This window comes from Anolis sagrei, chromosome 6, assembly GCF_037176765.1.
Source record: "Anolis sagrei isolate rAnoSag1 chromosome 6, rAnoSag1.mat, whole genome shotgun sequence".
Taxonomy (NCBI): Eukaryota; Metazoa; Chordata; class Lepidosauria; order Squamata; family Dactyloidae; genus Anolis; species Anolis sagrei.
Genome location: NC_090026.1, coordinates 81611943 through 81629780, shown reverse-complemented (window position 1 = coordinate 81629780; position 17838 = coordinate 81611943). Strand labels below are relative to the sequence as shown.

Here is a 17838-nt window from a genome sequence, read left to right as displayed (position 1 = left end):
CCTCCTTTTTAGAGCCCCAGAGGAACAGTCTAATATATAGAGAAGCACCTTCTGCGCTCTGATCTGTAGGAATAATACCCATAAGTGGGTATTTTTTGCTACCAAATTAGTAACAGCTGAAATAAGACAAATGCTGAACAACATGCCTTCTACAATTTTTAATAAAAACAATTACAAAATGATTGAGTGATAAAAGCAGACAATAAAAATAGATTATAAAAAGACTATGGCACAAATGTGGAATGAATAAGCTATTAATAAATGTACAGAGATTTTTCTTCCATGGGTTGCTGTAAGTTTTCCAGGCTGTATGGCCATATTCCAGAAACATTCTCTCCTGACGTTTTGTTCACATCTATGGCAAGTATCCTCAGTGCTTGTGAGTTCTGTTGGAAACTAAACAAGTGAGGTTTATATATCTGTGGATATATAACAGACCTCACAACCTCTGAGGAGGCCTGCCATAGATGTGGCCGAAACATCAGGAGAGAATGCTTCTGAAGCATGGCCATACAGCCTGGAAAACTCACAGCAACCCAGTGATTCTGACCATGAATGCCTTCAACAACACATTTTCTTTCCATATCATACATCTCCAAATACATGTTTATAAGACATTCCAGCTCAGACTTATTCCAATTCAGAAATGTTCACAAAGCATTTACCATGATTTATTCTATAATCAATATGGTTTCCCTGATTCTGAAATCCTATTACTCTTTTTTTCAAAATACACAGTTGTCTTCCTATCTTTACTCCTGTCCCTGTTTCAAATGACTTCGACATTACAGATGGGCTTTACAAGACAATCTCTCTGGCTGGCATCCAAACCACAGTGCAATGAGTTCTTTGTGTCCAGGCAGATGTTAGGCTTATCTCTCTCCAGCACCCATTTCTCCATGCCTTGTGACAAACCATATTTTAATATCTTATAGTTATCGACATGGGGATCGACTATACATAGGGTGAAAATGAAATGTTCAGCTCAGCATACACAAACTCAAAAGCAGCTCTTTTGATCCCACACTGCAAAGTGTGTGCCCTTCAACTCAGAAGTTGGGGATGTTACTTTTTTGGGCAACAACTCCCAGAATCCCACAGCCAGCATGGCATGGAAGTGCAATGGGGTTAACAGGTGTGCCCTTACTTAGGTCCCTTCCATATAGCTGAATATTTTCTGCTTTGAACTGGAATATATGGCAGTGTGGACTCAAATAACCAAGGGGGATTTTCTGCATTGATACTCTGGTTTAGGGCTGTGTGGAAGGGCCATTATACTCACTGCAATCAGCAGGGTCTAAATTAGCAATTCTTAATTTCAGGAGTTCTGCCTCAGGAGTCAGAATCAGGCAGTGCTTCATGTCTCGGACTGAATGTTTCAGCAGTCCTGCCCTCATGGCCAGCAGTCAGGAATACTCTCTGATCACATCGGCATGGCTGCATGATCCTTATCTCTGCTCTATACACCCCCGGTCTACTATAAGAGAGTCTTAAGTATAGAACCAATCATATTTCATGTTAAGTCTCCAAAATTATTAATTGCAGTGTGGAATTTGAGTCATTCATATTTACTGTGTGTTACTGTCAAAGTTGTGGGCGAATACACATACTAGTTGAGAGGCAGAGAGATAAATGATATTTAAAATCAGCCTGAGCCTGAAACCAAAATAATATTTGTGCAAAAGCTGGTAATCCCACATTTATTCCAAAAGGGATATATACAGCATTCTAGAAATAAGACGTTAAACTGTTTTAGAGTACCCCTAGTACGCTGTTTGGCAGCACAAACCTGAACATGTAAGTCCCACTAGGTTTATTACAGTCAGCAAGATTCCTATATACATTTAGTACATTGAATCGCATTCAGATTTAAGCATACATAATGAGGCTGGCAGATGATTGTTCAACAAAGGGTCATAGGACCTTGTTGAATGGGATGAGGGGTGGTTCAGTCTTGAAGGGGTATAACCTGAGTTTGGGGAGAGCCACTTTCCGTTTGCAAAATGTTTTCAACAATATCACTGGTCCAATTCAATAGCCGACATACTTACAAGCAACAACAAAGTTAACAATGGCCTCTCAAAAAATCAGAGATAAGTTTTGTCGAGGAAAAAAAATTACAAGCATAATTTGTGTTGATACAAGTGAAAAAGAAGCCTGTAAATAAATACCCTGCACCCCCGGTATGTTAAAACACATCTTGTAAAGAAGAATAAACTTAATTTTTTTCAGTTTTACAGAGTTCCCCTGCAAGATAGCAGTTGTTCTTCCTTTATATAAGTAAAGGTAAAGGTTTTCCCCTGGCATGAAGTCCAGTCGTCTCCGACTCTGGGGTGTGGTGCTCATCTCCATTTCTAAGCCGAAGAGCCGGCTTTGTCCGTAGACACCTCCAAGGTCATGTGGGAATTAGGAGTACCAACTATGGTACTCCAAGTGTTTTGGACTTCAGTTTCCAGTGGCTGACGCTTCTGAGAGTTGAAATCCAAAACACCCGGAGAAACGGAGTTTGGGTATTCCTGCTCTACAAGGACAGTTCGTCAGGTGGACATTTACAAGCTTGCAGTTAGGTGATTACCATTACAACTCTGCATGACTTTGATTTTAACATGAACAAAACAAAACGTTCGAAGGCACTTGCGGGAATTGTGCTTCTTGAGAACAAGCCCCAGAAGACTTTGCCAGCCTAACCACAGGTTGGGAATGAGTTCAACAAAAGCTGGAGAGCCTCATGATTCCTCCCCTGCTTACAAGCAAAAGTATTGCCTATTATCATGCAACTGACAGCTGGCGCTTCCGGTAGCCCAGCTTTTACTTTAATCTGAACCGCAGCAGGGAGTTCCGCAGTTCCTGGGCCGAACTTTGGGGCCAGCAGATGGAATGTGCCTCAGCCGCCAGCTCCAAGACCAGAAATGCTTGCAAACCTCAGCTAACTTTCCCTTCTCCTTACTTTGTATCATTCCCTAATAAACCACTTGAAACTTGAAACTTTTTGTCTTCCCGCATGATACTTTTGTATCCCCTCCTGGCTCAGCACTCCATAAACCTTGCCATAAACTCCTTTCTGGGCTCCGGAGAGCCGTGAGCCCGCGGGGGGCGCCTCCAGGTGCTCCCCGGACCCCGAATCTGCGTTCGGCCAAAACGCGGATAAGGAAACCGCCATCTCGGACCCCGCTATCCACTAAACATTTAACATGGCGGATCGCCGCCGTTCCAATTTTGCCTTGTTCAGTGACCAATTCTAAGTCTATCCGCCATCCCAGTTTCTCTGTTTTGGGCTGCTCCTCCCGGGAAGAAATTAGTTTTGTTTTTAGAACTTCTGTCTTGCAGAGAAACAGCTGACTGCCAAACCGGGGCTCCCCGCTTCTCCGCGGCAGCCCTCGCTCCACATGGACTCGGGCCGCCTGGGACCTGCAGCAGCCGATTGCAGAGGCCCCGGGGAGGGAGGCCAGATGAGTCCCGGGTCTTGGTTGGGAGATACAGTTCTCCAAAGGACATTGGCCCGCCTGCCACCACTCACAGATTCTTTTACGGACTTTTTCTGCCTTCTCTGACTGACTTGGTGCCCTAGCGCCACGGGCTTCCTCTACGAACTCCAAACCAGCCGCTTGAAAAGCATGGCCCCCGCTTGTGGGTGCATGTCCTTGTTGCAAAGGATCATACCTCAGGAACTCTGCCTTTATTAATTGCTGTGGGGTTTCCTAATAAACTTTGCTGGGATGGGGATCTTTCCTATGAAAACTATGAATTATGATGGACTGAAAAGAATGTATGTATGAAGTATGTGTAATATGAAATGAAATAAGATGTATCTTCGCCTCCCCCCTCCCTTGTCTTTCCCCTCTTGAACTTTACCCTATAAAAGAGTATGCGACCAGGAGATTACAGTTAAGGAAATTCAATTTCCTTGGAAGGAACTCCATCCATATTGACATTGCATGGAAAATACTGGCAAATCTATGGCTTTGTTTTTCAGAGTTCAGACAAACAAAAGCCAGAGATTTGATCAGCCAGAAGCCGGAAAACCAGACTGATTGCATCAATCACGGTGTTTGTGCATGCTCCCTTGTGACAAAGGACCCTTTTGCCTGCAAGGTTGAAGATCCAGACATCGCCCATAGCCACCCTCTTTTGCCCATACACATCCTTTATCGGACCCAGGAAATCCTTTGTTCCCCTAGCCGTCTCCCCTGCTGTGAGGAGACAATAGGTGTTCAATCAGCTGGCGAACGCCTCCCGGGCGTTCCGCCCCCCTGTGCTGTCAAACCAGAGCCCGCCTCCCGGCCGCTGATTGGACAATCTCTGGAGGCGCTCTGAGGGCTCTGATTGGCCCTTTAGAGGCGACAGCGGCCGGCGATTGGAGGGAGGGTGGGACCGGCGGCCAAGCCTCCTCCCAGCTGTTCCGGAGCCGGCCAATCAGGACAAGGGAAAATGACAGGAGGCGGGCGGGAGATTCAAACCAGGATTTCTTTGTTCTGACTGTATAAATATGCCTGAAAATCACTGTACTGTATGCTTACTTGAGGATTCATCCCTGTAACGCATCCTTTTCAGCTGAATCGCAAAAATAAACGCTTCGGTCGCAGATCTCCTCTTCAGCCTTGGTGAGATTGATTTTCAACGTTTTTGCGTCTTTTTGAATTGGCCTCCGCTGGTCGCTTGCCAAGGTCAGAACCCCATTTGCGGTTCTTTGGGTCTCCCCTCGCTGGGAGAACCCCCCAAAAGAGCTCGATATCATTTGGCTTTACCACGAAGGGACTGCTGCTTGAGGTTCCAGACCAAATTATAGCCTAAATTCTCAAGCAGGCGCCTTGGACTGATTCTTTGGGCCAGTGGCGGCGGAGGAGCGGCTCGGGAAAAGAGGCGCCTCTCCCAATTTGGACTTCCATTTGACCAGCTAACCAAAACTACAAATTCTCCCGCAGCCACCTCCTCCTAAGCCCTGACCCGGGGTTTCAGCACAAAGGAGCGCCAGGGAAGCCTTGATCGAAGGACTTCCAGGAAGAGGAGCGACCGACGCGGAAAGGGGGGAAGAAAACGTCCGGACGGGTAAGAAACCAACCGCGGCCCGCCTTGGCTGCCAGGTGGGAGGGGATCCTAGGCTTTCTGAACCAGCTTCGGAGTCGGCCCACTGGGGAGGGATTCTCTAGGTCTCGGTAACAAATTCCTGGCGGGAGGTGGCGAACATCTACGTTTGAGGCCCAGAATAGCAATTCAGCTCGCGTTTGCGGCCTTGGCTGGAGCTACGTGGGAAAGGGAGCCCTCCCCTTTTGGACTGCCTAGCTGCCAAGGGCTGATCGCCCCGAGCTCTCCTGCTAGGGACCTTTCAGGATCTAGCCCGCCTTGCGGTTGGGGGGGGGCTACCCTGATTAGCCACTGGACTGTGGGGCTACCAGATTGAGAGATGGGCGCATGTTATTCAGGGGTCAAACGTACTGTTCCATCAGAAACACCTTTGGGAAGGATACTGGCGGAATGGGACAGTATTGCGTCACGGTCGCTGACGCAGGCCAGTATGGTGAAATTTAGCATGAAGAAGTGGCCCACCAGGCCCTTGGAAGGCGGAGCTTCGTGGCCCCCTCATGGCAGCACTGATCCGGAGCTCATCTTGAAGCTCCAGCAGGACTGCTGTGCCAGGGCCAAATGGGCCGAGCTAGCCTACGCCTCGTGCTTTTTCGCCCTGCACCGGAAAGAGGCGGAAGGGGGCAGTCGTGTCCAACTCCTCCCATGCAAGGAGAAGGGAACGAAGCCCCAGCCCCCGGGAAGCCTCCCTCCAGACCCTTTGCCTCCTCCCGAGGAGGACCTCCTTGACACACTTGCTTATCCCCCTCCTTATCGCCCCAGCCTTCCCTTCTCCCCTCCTGTAACTTCTCCTGAGTCCTCCTCTGCAACCCCTCCTTCAGAATCTCTCCTCCCAGGGATTCCTGCCCTCTTGTCCTCCCCAGCTCAGGCACCCAGCCAGCCCCGATCTTCCCCAGCAGGGACATCTCCCTCTGCAAAGTCTGGGCCCTCTATCCAGAGCGCCTCCACCCCCTTGTACCCTCCACTGCCATCTGCCCCTCTCTGCAGCCCCACTCCTACCCCATCCTCACCCCCCAGCTCCTCCAGGACCCCCTCGCTGAGCCTCAGCTGCCCGCCCTCCTCCTCCTCTTCCTCTTTCGCCCCGGCCAGACACAGCACCCCTCTTGATCCTCTCCCACTTCCCGCTCAGACCCCCAAAAGGTGCCCCAGCCCGCGGCTGGAGCCCCTTTCCCTGAGGGAACTTGACCCCCTCGCCCCCTGTCTCGCTCCCCAACCCAGGCTCCCTGCCATCTGTGCCCCAGCCCCTTCCCATTCCCCTTGTTGCCACCAAGGCACTCCCAGGGCCCCTTCCCCTCCTGAGCAGCCCCTGATCCCTTCCCCTGCCCCACCTGCAGCTCATCCGAGGGTCCCCACAGACCCTCAGGATCCCTTTGAGCCTTTGATCACCAAGGGCAGCCTGCGCAGCCACCCTGCCCACATCCAGGCCCCCCTTAGGGAGACTGTGGGCCCAGGGGGCACTTCCTTCCTCGTGCATGTTCCTTTCACTACCTCAGACCTCATCAATTGGAAGAGGAGCACCGCTCCTCTTTCCCAGGATCCCACTGAAATGTACGAGTTGCTCAAAACCATTTTCCTAACCCATCGCCCCACATGGGGGGATGTCATGACCCTTCTGGGTTCACTCCTCACCCAGGAAGAGAAGCGCCGCCTGCTGGCCGCTGCTCAGGCTGAAGCCATGAAGGGGGAGGTGGACGATGGAGAGGACAGGGAGACTGTTTTTCCCATAAAGGAAGACCCTGGATGGAACTTCAATACTGAGGATGGCAGGAAAGCCTTGAAGGCCTTCCACCGCCATATCTTGGTGGGTGTACCTTTAGTATACCCTCGCCCCTTGAACCTCTCCAAGCTTCTTGACATTCAACAGAAGCCGGACGAGAGTCCTTCGGACTTCTACGACCGGATGTGTCGAATGGCCAAGAACTGGACCAACATTGACCCCACTGACCCCGACAGCCAGCGCATGCTGAACACCCTCTTCATTGGGAAGTCCACCAGGGACATCAAACTTAAGCTCCAGAAAATTGAGGGAGGGGAGGCAATGCCCATCTCCCAGCTCATCAATATAGCCTTCAAGGTTTTCCACAACAGGGAAGACGCTGCTGCTCAGAAAGAGGAGGATGACAGGAAGGCACAGGCAGAGGTTCAGGCCACTTGCATGTTGGCTGCCCTGGCGGAGAGGGACAGGGATGGAGGGAGAGACCACCGGGACAACAGGGACAGACAGAATGGGGGGGATCGGAACCAGGGGAGGCAAGGAGGCCACCGGGACATTCAATGTTTTGGGTGCAAGAAGATGGGACACTTCAAAAGGGACTGCCCACAGGGGAGGGAAAGGAGGGCTCATGAAAGGGTCCTGTGACTAGGAAGAAGGATATCCCTGGCACCCTCTGACCCCATTGTGCCATTGAGGTTTGGGAGGAGAACTGTCGACTTCCTCCTGGATTGTGGGGCCACCCACTCAGTGCTCACAGAGGGGTTCAGGGGAACAGAATTGGGGAACAGGAAGGCTCAGGTAGTTGGGGTCTCGGGGAAAGAGGCAGAGCGTTCCTTCATGAAGCCCATGGAGTGTGAAGTGGGGGGGAGGACCTTGTCTCACGAGTTCTTATATATGCCAGAGTGTCCTGTCCCCCTTCTGGGCAGGGATATCCTTTGTAAAATCAGGGCCCAAGTTGCCTTTGGGCCAGAAAAGATCATCCTAGCAGTGCCTGAGGAAGAAGGATGGAGAGCTCAGGCCTTCCTTCTCCATCAGCCCAGTCCAGAGGCTGATCTGATTCCTCTGGCAGTCCTACAGCAGGTGGATCCCATAGTTTGGGCAGATGGGGTCCCGGGAAGAGCTAAGAACATTGCCCCTGTCTCAATCACCCTCAAACCAGACATCACTCCCCCTAGGATCCCTCAGTATAGGATTCCCATGGAGGCTAGGAAAGGCCTCCAGCCCATTATTGATAATTTCTTAAAGCACTCTCTGCTGAGAGAGTGTGCCTCTCCATTCAACTCCCCAGTCCTCCCAGTACGAAAAGGCGATGGTTCTGAATATCGTTTTGTTCAGGACCTGAGGGCCATCAATGCTGTGGTGGTGGATCTGCACCCTGTGGTGCCCAATCCTTACACTCTACTCTCTACTATCCCTCCCTCCTGTTCTTGCTTTACTGTTTTGGATTTAAAGGATGCCTTTTTCTCAATCCCTGTTCACAAGGATAGCCAGGAGATCTTTGCATTCGAGTGGGAGCATGTGGGCACTGCCAGGCGGGTGCAACTTTGCTGGCAGGTTCTGCCCCAGGGCTTCACGTCGAGCCCTACCATCTTCAGCCAAAGCCTCGCCTCTGAGTTGGAGAAGTGGCCTGATCGCGACCAGGGGGTCCTGCTGCAGTATATTGACGACCTGCTGCTTTGTTGTGGGGACCAAGATACCTGTGAACGTCTCACCATCAGCCTCCTCAACTTCCTGGGGGAAGCCGGCTTCAAGGTATCCAAGAAGAAGGCCCAGATCTGCAAGGACACTGTGAGGTACCTGGGGTTTGACGTCAGCCAAGGGCAGAGGGCATTGGGACCAGAGAGGAAGGAGGCCATCTGCAGGGTCAAGGAGCCTAGGACGAAGAAACAGCTGAGGGGCTTCTTGGGCATGGCTTCATTTTGTAGAATCTGGGTTCCAGGCTTTGGACTGATTGCCAAGCCCCTGTATGAGGCGACGTCGGGGCCAGAGACGTTTCTAGTCTGGTCAGCTGAGTGCAGGACAGCCTTTGAAGCCATCAAGAAAGCCCTGATGTCGGCCCCTGCCTTGGGACTTCCTGACATGACCAAGCCCTTCTTCCTCTATGTCCATGAACGCCAGGGGGTGGCAGCAGGGGTACTTACCCAGCCCCTGGGCAGCACCAAGAGACCAGTTGCCTACTTTTCCAAGCGCCTAGACAACACCAGCCTTGGGTGGCCTGCCTGCCTGAGAGCCGTGGCTGCAACTGCCCTGATTGCTGAGGAGGCCAGGAAGCTGACGTTGGGCCAACCGACGACCGTCTATGTTCCCCACAGCGTCTTGGCAGTCCTGGATGCCAAGGGGACCAACTGGCTGTCCGCCGGCCGGCTCACGCGCTACCAGGCCCTGCTCATCGACCAAGGAGACCTCACCCTGGCCACCACCAACTGTCTCAACCCTGCCACCCTGATGCCCATCGACCTGGCTGAAGGAGACGACCAGGAGCCCCATGACTGCATTGCCACCATCGAAGAAGTCTACTCCAGCCGCCCTGACCTCAAGGACCAGCCCCTTCCTGATGCTGAGCTTGAGTTCTTCACCGACGGCAGCAGCAGCTGTCATCAGGGCGAGAGGAGAGCCGGGTATGCTGTGGTCACTCTCTGGGACACCATCGAGGCTGAACCACTCCCTCCTGGCACCTCCGCCCAGAAGGCAGAGCTCATCGCCCTCACCAGAGCCCTGGAGCTGGCCGAGGGAAAGACTGCCAACATCTACACGGACTCTAAGTTTGCCTTCCATGTGCTCCACGCTCACGGGGCTATTTGGAAGGAGAGGGGGCTGCTGACAACAGCTGGCAGCCCCGTGAAGCATCAGGCTGAGATTCTGAGACTCTTGGAGGCTGTCTGCAAGCCTGCTGCAGTGGCCGTCATCCACTGCAGGGGGCACCAGGCCGGGGACCAGGACACAGCTAAGGGGAATCGAAGAGCAGACGCTGCAGCCAAGGCGGCTGCCAATCGAGAGCCCATCTTCCTTGGTGCTTTGATCCCAGACACCACTGTGACCTCCCTCCCTGTGTATGGAGCCATGGATGATGAGTTCGCAAAGGGAGAGGGTCTGAAGCAGGAGGAGGGCTGGTGGAAGGACAACCAAGGCCGTCTGTTGCTGACTGATCCCCTTATGCGTGAAGTGGCCCTGCGCCTCCACAAGAGCACCCATTGGGGCCATGATGCTATGCTGGAGCATCTCAGGACTCTCTTCATCGGCCCTCGCATGGCCCAGCAGTCCATTTGGGCTTGCCGTCGGTGTCTCCTCTGTCTTAAGAACAACCCCAAGATCCAGAAGCGGCCAGAAGTGGGGCATCTCGCTGGGGCCTCCAACCAGGGCAGGTGTGGCAAGTGGACTTCGCAGAGCTGCCCTCTAGCCGGAAGTACAAATATCTGTTGGTGTTTGTGGACTGTTATAGCGGGTGGCCTGAGGCCTTCCCTTGCTACACCTGTGCTGCCAAGGAGGTGAGCCATGCCCTGCTCAATCACATCATCCCCCGTTTCGGATTACCCATCTGCCTCTCCTCAGATAACGGAGCATCTTTCGTCTCCAAAGTCACCCAGCAGGTCGCCCAGGCTCTCCAGATCCAGTGGAACCTGCATACCAGCTGGCATCCTGAAGCAAGCGGGAAGGTCGAGCGAATGAACCAGACCATCAAAAGGCAATTGGCTAAGATCTGTCAGCAGGCGAGCCTGCCCTGGCCAGATGCTCTCCCACTAGCTCTCACTCGAATCAGGGCCGCTCCTAGGAAGGGCTTGAAGCTGAGCCCTTTTGAGATCCTCTATGGTAGGCCTTTCCCTTCCTCCCGGGTCCCCCTCAAAGCTGAGCACTTGCATGAGGTGGGATCCGAGAGTATCAGGGAGAGACTGTCTCTTCTCACTTCTATCCTCTCTTCTATGAATAGGTACCTGCTTTCTCACCTTCCTGTTCCTTTGGATGCTCCTGTCCACAACTTCTCCATCGGTGACTGGGTCCTGGTTCGTACGTACCGACCAGAGGCATTGACCGAAAAGTGGGTCGGGCCCCACCAGATCCTCCTCACCACCCACACTGCGGCTAAGGTAGCGGGTATCCGGTCCTGGGTCCACCATTCCAGGTTGAAGCTCGCCCCAGAGCCACAAGTGGGGACCACAGAGGGAGGAGGTGACGACGAACAGTGGGCTGTAGAGCCGGGGGAGGATCTGCGGCTTCTATTCCGGAGGTTGCCGCCGAAAGACTCTTCGGTTCCTGAGCCCACCGGTCCACCCCCTTCCAGAACAGCAAGGAGGAGGAGGCGGCGTGCCCCTGGTCGAGGAGGGCCCCCAAAGGATCCCCACCAAGTTTCAAGCCGATAGCCCCACGGGAAGCCCCCTTTTCCGCCTACTTCCGGGTTCAGAAGTTCCACTGACAGCTCCTGACAGCTGTCAAACACACCACCAGCTGATTTTGACAAGCGCGTTTGAGACATCTCTGCCGCTTTTTGCCTCTCCATCGCTCTATCGAGACCGCTGGGAGCTGTCCAGCAATTCAGCACTCTCTGCAAACAGTAAGTCTATTCGGCCACTAGGGGGAGGAGCTGTCCAACACCTTTCAGCATGATCTATCCCTTATTATTTTGCCTGCTTTTCCCTTCCCTGTGCATGACCTCCAGCCCTGTACTGTATGAGTGGTTGTCAACTAAGGTTAACTTTTGGCAACAGTTGGCATACCGAGTCTTAAATGTTTCCGATTTCTGCCTGACTAGTGGGGCCTCAGCCACTGATATCTTCTCTTCCTGCCTAATAGGGGTTCCAGAGCCCCTGGAGATTTTTCGAAATTTTACAGTTTTCCAAAATATCCCATCGAAGGCCATGTCCTATAGAGACATTTCTGTATGGGGCAGGGCCGTCAGGGAAAGGGAGCCGGGCATGGTGGTCATTAAATTGGCACACCAGCCACATGCCCATCACTGCTTCCAAATCCCCAAGTGTGTGGGGAAGTGCCATGATTTGCCTAGAGAAAATCTTTTAAACTGTTCCTCCGTTGAGGTGCTGCCTTACATGAATGCCCATTTGGTGTTGCCCCCTGGATGGTTCTTCCTGTGCGGGCAGACAGCCTATAGCTACCTCCCAGCCAATTCCACCATTGGGAATTGTGCCTTGGGCAGGCTGTCTATCTTTTTGCCTTCCAAAAGCGATCTGGAGCTGGCACACTCCCTGGATCGAGAGGCTAGGTCCATACAAAACTTGGACCCAAATTGTGATCCCTCTATGGTAATCAAGGGCATTCCTCAATTTGTGGCAGCGGCCCTGTTTACCCCTGGGGTTGCAGCGGCAATGAACTACAGGGCCATCAAACATCTGGCCTGTGCTCTGGTCAAGAACATCAATTACACCTCACAAGCCTTGGCCTCCATAGCTACTGAGATGCATGAGCTAAGGGAGGCCGTGTTGGACAATCGGGCTGCCATTGATTTTCTTTTGTTGAAGAACCACTACGGCTGTGAGAGTGTGCGACACATGTGTTGCTTTAATTTGACTGACCGGACCCCTGTAGTCAGAAAAGCCATAGAGGGCCTGAATGATTTGGCGGCAGGGATAAAAGAATCAGTAGGCTTTGATCTCGGTTTTCTGACAGATTGGCTTCCTTCGCTAGCATGGCTCAGGAAGGGCTTTCTAGTTTTCCTGGGTCTTGTTGTTCTTTTGTTGGTCTTGAGCTGCTGCTGGTCGCACATTCCCTCTCTGTTCAAAACTTGCCAAAAAAGGGGGCGTGCAGATCCGTCTAGACAGATGGCCATGCTGCCGTTAGTGGGCTACCGTGCGTGGGCGGAGGCTGTAGGAGGCCGCCTCCTGCGGACTCCAGCGCCTCCGAGTGGGGATTTGACAGCTGGCGCTTCCGGTAGCCCAGCTTTTACTTTAATCTGAACCGCAGCAGGGAGTTCCGCAGTTCCTGGGCCGAACTTTGGGGCCAGCAGATGGAATGTGCCTCAGCCGCCAGCTCCAAGACCAGAAATGCTTGCAAACCTCAGCTAACTTTCCCTTCTCCTTACTTTGTATCATTCCCTAATAAACCACTTGAAACTTGAAACTTTTTGTCTTCCCGCATGATACTTTTGTATCCCCTCCTGGCTCAGCACTCCATAAACCTTGCCATAAACTCCTTTCTGGGCTCCGGAGAGCCGTGAGCCCGCGGGGGGCGCCTCCAGGTGCTCCCCGGACCCCGAATCTGCGTTCGGCCAAAACGCGGATAAGGAAACCGCCATCTCGGACCCCGCTATCCACTAAACATTTAACATGGCGGATCGCCGCCGTTCCAATTTTGCCTTGTTCAGTGACCAATTCTAAGTCTATCCGCCATCCCAGTTTCTCTGTTTTGGGCTGCTCCTCCCGGGAAGAAATTAGTTTTGTTTTTAGAACTTCTGTCTTGCAGAGAAACAGCTGACTGCCAAACCGGGGCTCCCCGCTTCTCCGCGGCAGCCCTCGCTCCACATGGACTCGGGCCGCCTGGGACCTGCAGCAGCCGATTGCAGAGGCCCCGGGGAGGGAGGCCAGATGAGTCCCGGGTCTTGGTTGGGAGATACAGTTCTCCAAAGGACATTGGCCCGCCTGCCACCACTCACAGATTCTTTTACGGACTTTTTCTGCCTTCTCTGACTGACTTGGTGCCCTAGCGCCACGGGCTTCCTCTACGAACTCCAAACCAGCCGCTTGAAAAGCATGGCCCCCGCTTGTGGGTGCATGTCCTTGTTGCAAAGGATCATACCTCAGGAACTCTGCCTTTATTAATTGCTGTGGGGTTTCCTAATAAACTTTGCTGGGATGGGGATCTTTCCTATGAAAACTATGAATTATGATGGACTGAAAAGAATGTATGTATGAAGTATGTGTAATATGAAATGAAATAAGATGTATCTTCGCCTCCCCCCTCCCTTGTCTTTCCCCTCTTGAACTTTACCCTATAAAAGAGTATGCGACCAGGAGATTACAGTTAAGGAAATTCAATTTCCTTGGAAGGAACTCCATCCATATTGACATTGCATGGAAAATACTGGCAAATCTATGGCTTTGTTTTTCAGAGTTCAGACAAACAAAAGCCAGAGATTTGATCAGCCAGAAGCCGGAAAACCAGACTGATTGCATCAATCACGGTGTTTGTGCATGCTCCCTTGTGACAAAGGACCCTTTTGCCTGCAAGGTTGAAGATCCAGACATCGCCCATAGCCACCCTCTTTTGCCCATACACATCCTTTATCGGACCCAGGAAATCCTTTGTTCCCCTAGCCGTCTCCCCTGCTGTGAGGAGACAATAGGTGTTCAATCAGCTGGCGAACGCCTCCCGGGCGTTCCGCCCCCCTGTGCTGTCAAACCAGAGCCCGCCTCCCGGCCGCTGATTGGACAATCTCTGGAGGCGCTCTGAGGGCTCTGATTGGCCCTTTAGAGGCGACAGCGGCCGGCGATTGGAGGGAGGGTGGGACCGGCGGCCAAGCCTCCTCCCAGCTGTTCCGGAGCCGGCCAATCAGGACAAGGGAAAATGACAGGAGGCGGGCGGGAGATTCAAACCAGGATTTCTTTGTTCTGACTGTATAAATATGCCTGAAAATCACTGTACTGTATGCTTACTTGAGGATTCATCCCTGTAACGCATCCTTTTCAGCTGAATCGCAAAAATAAACGCTTCGGTCGCAGATCTCCTCTTCAGCCTTGGTGAGATTGATTTTCAACGTTTTTGCGTCTTTTTGAATTGGCCTCCGCTGGTCGCTTGCCAAGGTCAGAACCCCATTTGCGGTTCTTTGGGTCTCCCCTCGCTGGGAGAACCCCCCAAAAGAGCTCGATATCACAACCAAGTGGGGAAAAAACCCTGATTACTAGCTTGACCTTCATTGTATATTGCCAGTCAGGTCCATAAACCGTATTTCGCACAAAATTATTCTTAAGCGTAGACTAAACTTTATAGCACAATCCTATGCATGTTTATTAAACCCTACAGTATTCAGTGAGGCTTACTTGGGGGAAAGTATGCAACGTAGCCTTGCTACTTCATCACACTAGAGAATGAATCCACTTTAAATTTGGTTTCTGCCTCCTGCGGAATGCTGGGGTTTGTAGTTTAGTGAGGCTATTAAATGCATCTCCTTAAACCACAAGCCACAAAATTCTGCAGGAGGCAAAAACCAGATTTAAAGTGGATTCATTCTCTAGTGTGATGAGGCTATTGGTCTCTCCTTGCACACACATAGGAAATAAGGTCTCAGCTGCTTTCACAGGAGCCCCCAGTGGTGCAATGGGTTAAACCCTTGTTCTGGCAGGACTGCTGACCGAAAAGTCAGCAGTTTGAATTCCGGGAGTTGGGTGAGCTCCCATCTGTCACCTCCAGCTTCTCATGCGGGGGACATGAGAGGTCACCCAACCGGTAGGTAAAACATTCTGGTGTTCCCTGGGCAACGTCCTTGTAGACGGCCAATTCTCTCACACCAAAAGCGACTTGCAGTTTCTCAAGTCGCTCCTGACATGAAAAAAACCTGCTTTCACATCTTTTCCAAATATCCTTCATTAATAAATGCTTGTGAATTAACCACCTTTTTTAAAAAAAAAACCACTTTGACTTTCAAGTCTGGTAACAGAAATCCTAGAAAGTAAATTCTGTACAATATTTGAGGAATAAAGTTTAGTCTAGTCAATTAAAATTGTCTAAAAACAATTCCAATTAATAAATAGTAGAAGCCACAACAGAGCAGGCTTCACTCTGCAGCATAAATGGCTCCCTGTTCCCAAATTCCACTGATATGCTACATTTTTAAAATTTTGTTCCAAGACAGACCTTAGTGGAAGCTGCACCTCCTTTCTGATTTTAACACAGCTCCAATGGGCGGCATGATATCAAGTCTTATCCTGGTAAATATAGGGTCAGTTGTGACAATATCTCACAACACCTGACAATGGGTATTTTGCTTTGGTTATAATACACACACAAGTTTTCTACCTGTAAAAACCTTCTGGGATAAACATGCTCTACTATATTTATTCCATAGTTTGTAATGTTTACTTGGGGAGGAGAGACAAAATCCAATTATCAGTTTGCATTTAATTAACTAATTTGGCAAATCAACCCTTAGGGAAGTTCCACTGATTCAACAGCACTACTGTAGTTGGGCCTATAATAATGAACACAAGCTGTCAGAATCCTGCAGCCAGCAAATCAGTATTCGTTCATAAAAAATAACTTTTCTAAGTTCTGCCTATTTGTGTATGGACTTTGAAAAACAGAAGAAACTACAGAAATAAGCAACTTCATAAACAATATGCCAGAATGACAATTTTAATTTTTTACGAATAGAATTTGAGAGGAGATTAAAGGTTGCTTTCACTTATATATTTTCTCTCCAAAAAATTCAATAAATGAAAGGAAGTTTTATCTAGTTAGCTCAGAGCCCCCGGTGGCGCAATGGGTTAAACCCTTGTGTTGACCGAAAGATTGGCCGTTCGAATCCAGGGAGTGGGGTGAGCTCCCATCTGTCAGCTCCAGCTTCTCATGCGGGGACATGAGAGAAACTTCCCATAGGATATTAAAACATCCGAGCATCCCCTGGGCAACGTCTTTGCAGACGGTCAATTCTCTCACACCAGAAGCGACTTGCAGTTTCTCAAGTCGCTCCTGACATGAAAAAAAATCTAGTTCTATTTTTTAAAAATAGTAAAAGACTGAACATGGACATAATCCATTGTGTCTACCCTAAAGAAGCGTATACCTAATATATATTTATAGTCATCTCAATTTTCCAAGACCTTATGTAGAAAAAAGTTAGTGCACAATGGGACAATGTATGCATGGTATGAAAAATATAAAATTGTTATAGAAACCCTTTCCCGCTAAGAAATCAAAGGAACATTAAATTCTGACTGTTGTGGTAGGGACTAAAACTCAGGGGAAAGTAGCACCTCACAGTGCAATTCTTAAAATATCTAATAAAAGCCTTACTGTTCAAAATACTATCAATAAAACCCCTACAAATTTGTTTTATGTAGTTTAAAGCCAGGGGAGATGTAGTATAAGAGGGAAGGAAAATTAGGATATGTCCAAATCAGACTGTTTTTTGAAATGTGACCTGGTACTGTTGTATGCGTGTATGGAAGTTGCATAGATTGCACCATAACAGATGCTATGTTTTCACTTTCTCAAGCATGTGGTATAGATATGTACAAAGAAGGCCACCTATTCTCCGTTTCTTTTCAAGCACTGCTCCATCCCACCTACATTACTGAACTAATTTTATTCTCAAATGGGAACACTTAATCCCCTGCGTACTGTTATCTAAAATTTATCTCAGTAGGACTATACAAGTTTATTTTAAGATCCCTTCTTTTCAGAACATACTGCAGCCTATTTATTACTGAATGTAGTAACACATAGAGAGGGGACACCTAGGCAAATTCATCCTCTAAGGGTGGATATGAGGAAACCACAATTCAGGAACTGCATATGAACAGATAGTGTACATAGATCAAATATGAGGACGGTGAATTAAAAAACCGAAATACAAATTAACAATCTGACACCTTAAAAGGTAGGCTGTTTTCCACTTCACTCAGCACCAAACAAGAAGCAGTTGCTGTGGTTTAGAGCTTAGGCTGGTTGGTTATTCAGAGGTTCGTTCTCTCTTGGATTCAGGTTGTTGGCTGTGTTTTCTGGCTGCCCTCCTTTTTTTGCTTTCCACTTCTTATAACCTGATAGAAGTGCATCGGCAAGAAAGGCAAGAGTTGCAAGATATCCAAATACCTGTCAAAACAAAAGGGGGAAAGAAATCTATGCATAAATGTTCATTAAATTCTAAAGAATTCAAGAAATGCTTTGCAGTATCACCATGTGTTTGTGTTTGTGTGTGCATTGAGAGATGGTGGTAGGCAGGCAACACATGACAATGGTCCATACACTGAAGGACACGTTGTGACGTGTGAGTAGTGAATTTTGGGCTGTGTCCTACAGTCAGCAGCAGGACGTCTAGTAAGATTTGCAAGAGTGAGAAGGGAGGAAACCCTAGGTCAGTTGTTTTCAACCTGTGGGTCCTCAGA

General features: G+C 50.0%; 1 protein-coding gene across 1 annotated transcript in view; it reads right to left on the bottom strand.

The window, feature by feature from the left end:
- Positions 1 to 143: 143 nt before the first annotated feature.
- Positions 144 to 17838, bottom strand: part of CMTM6 (CKLF like MARVEL transmembrane domain containing 6) — a 41076-nt gene continuing 23381 nt past the window's right edge. The window contains exon 4 of the mRNA XM_060781865.2: positions 144 to 17545. Within this exon, the coding sequence (XP_060637848.2) occupies positions 17393 to 17545 (153 nt within the window). The 3' untranslated portion in view covers positions 144 to 17392. The remainder of the gene's footprint in view (positions 17546 to 17838) is intronic.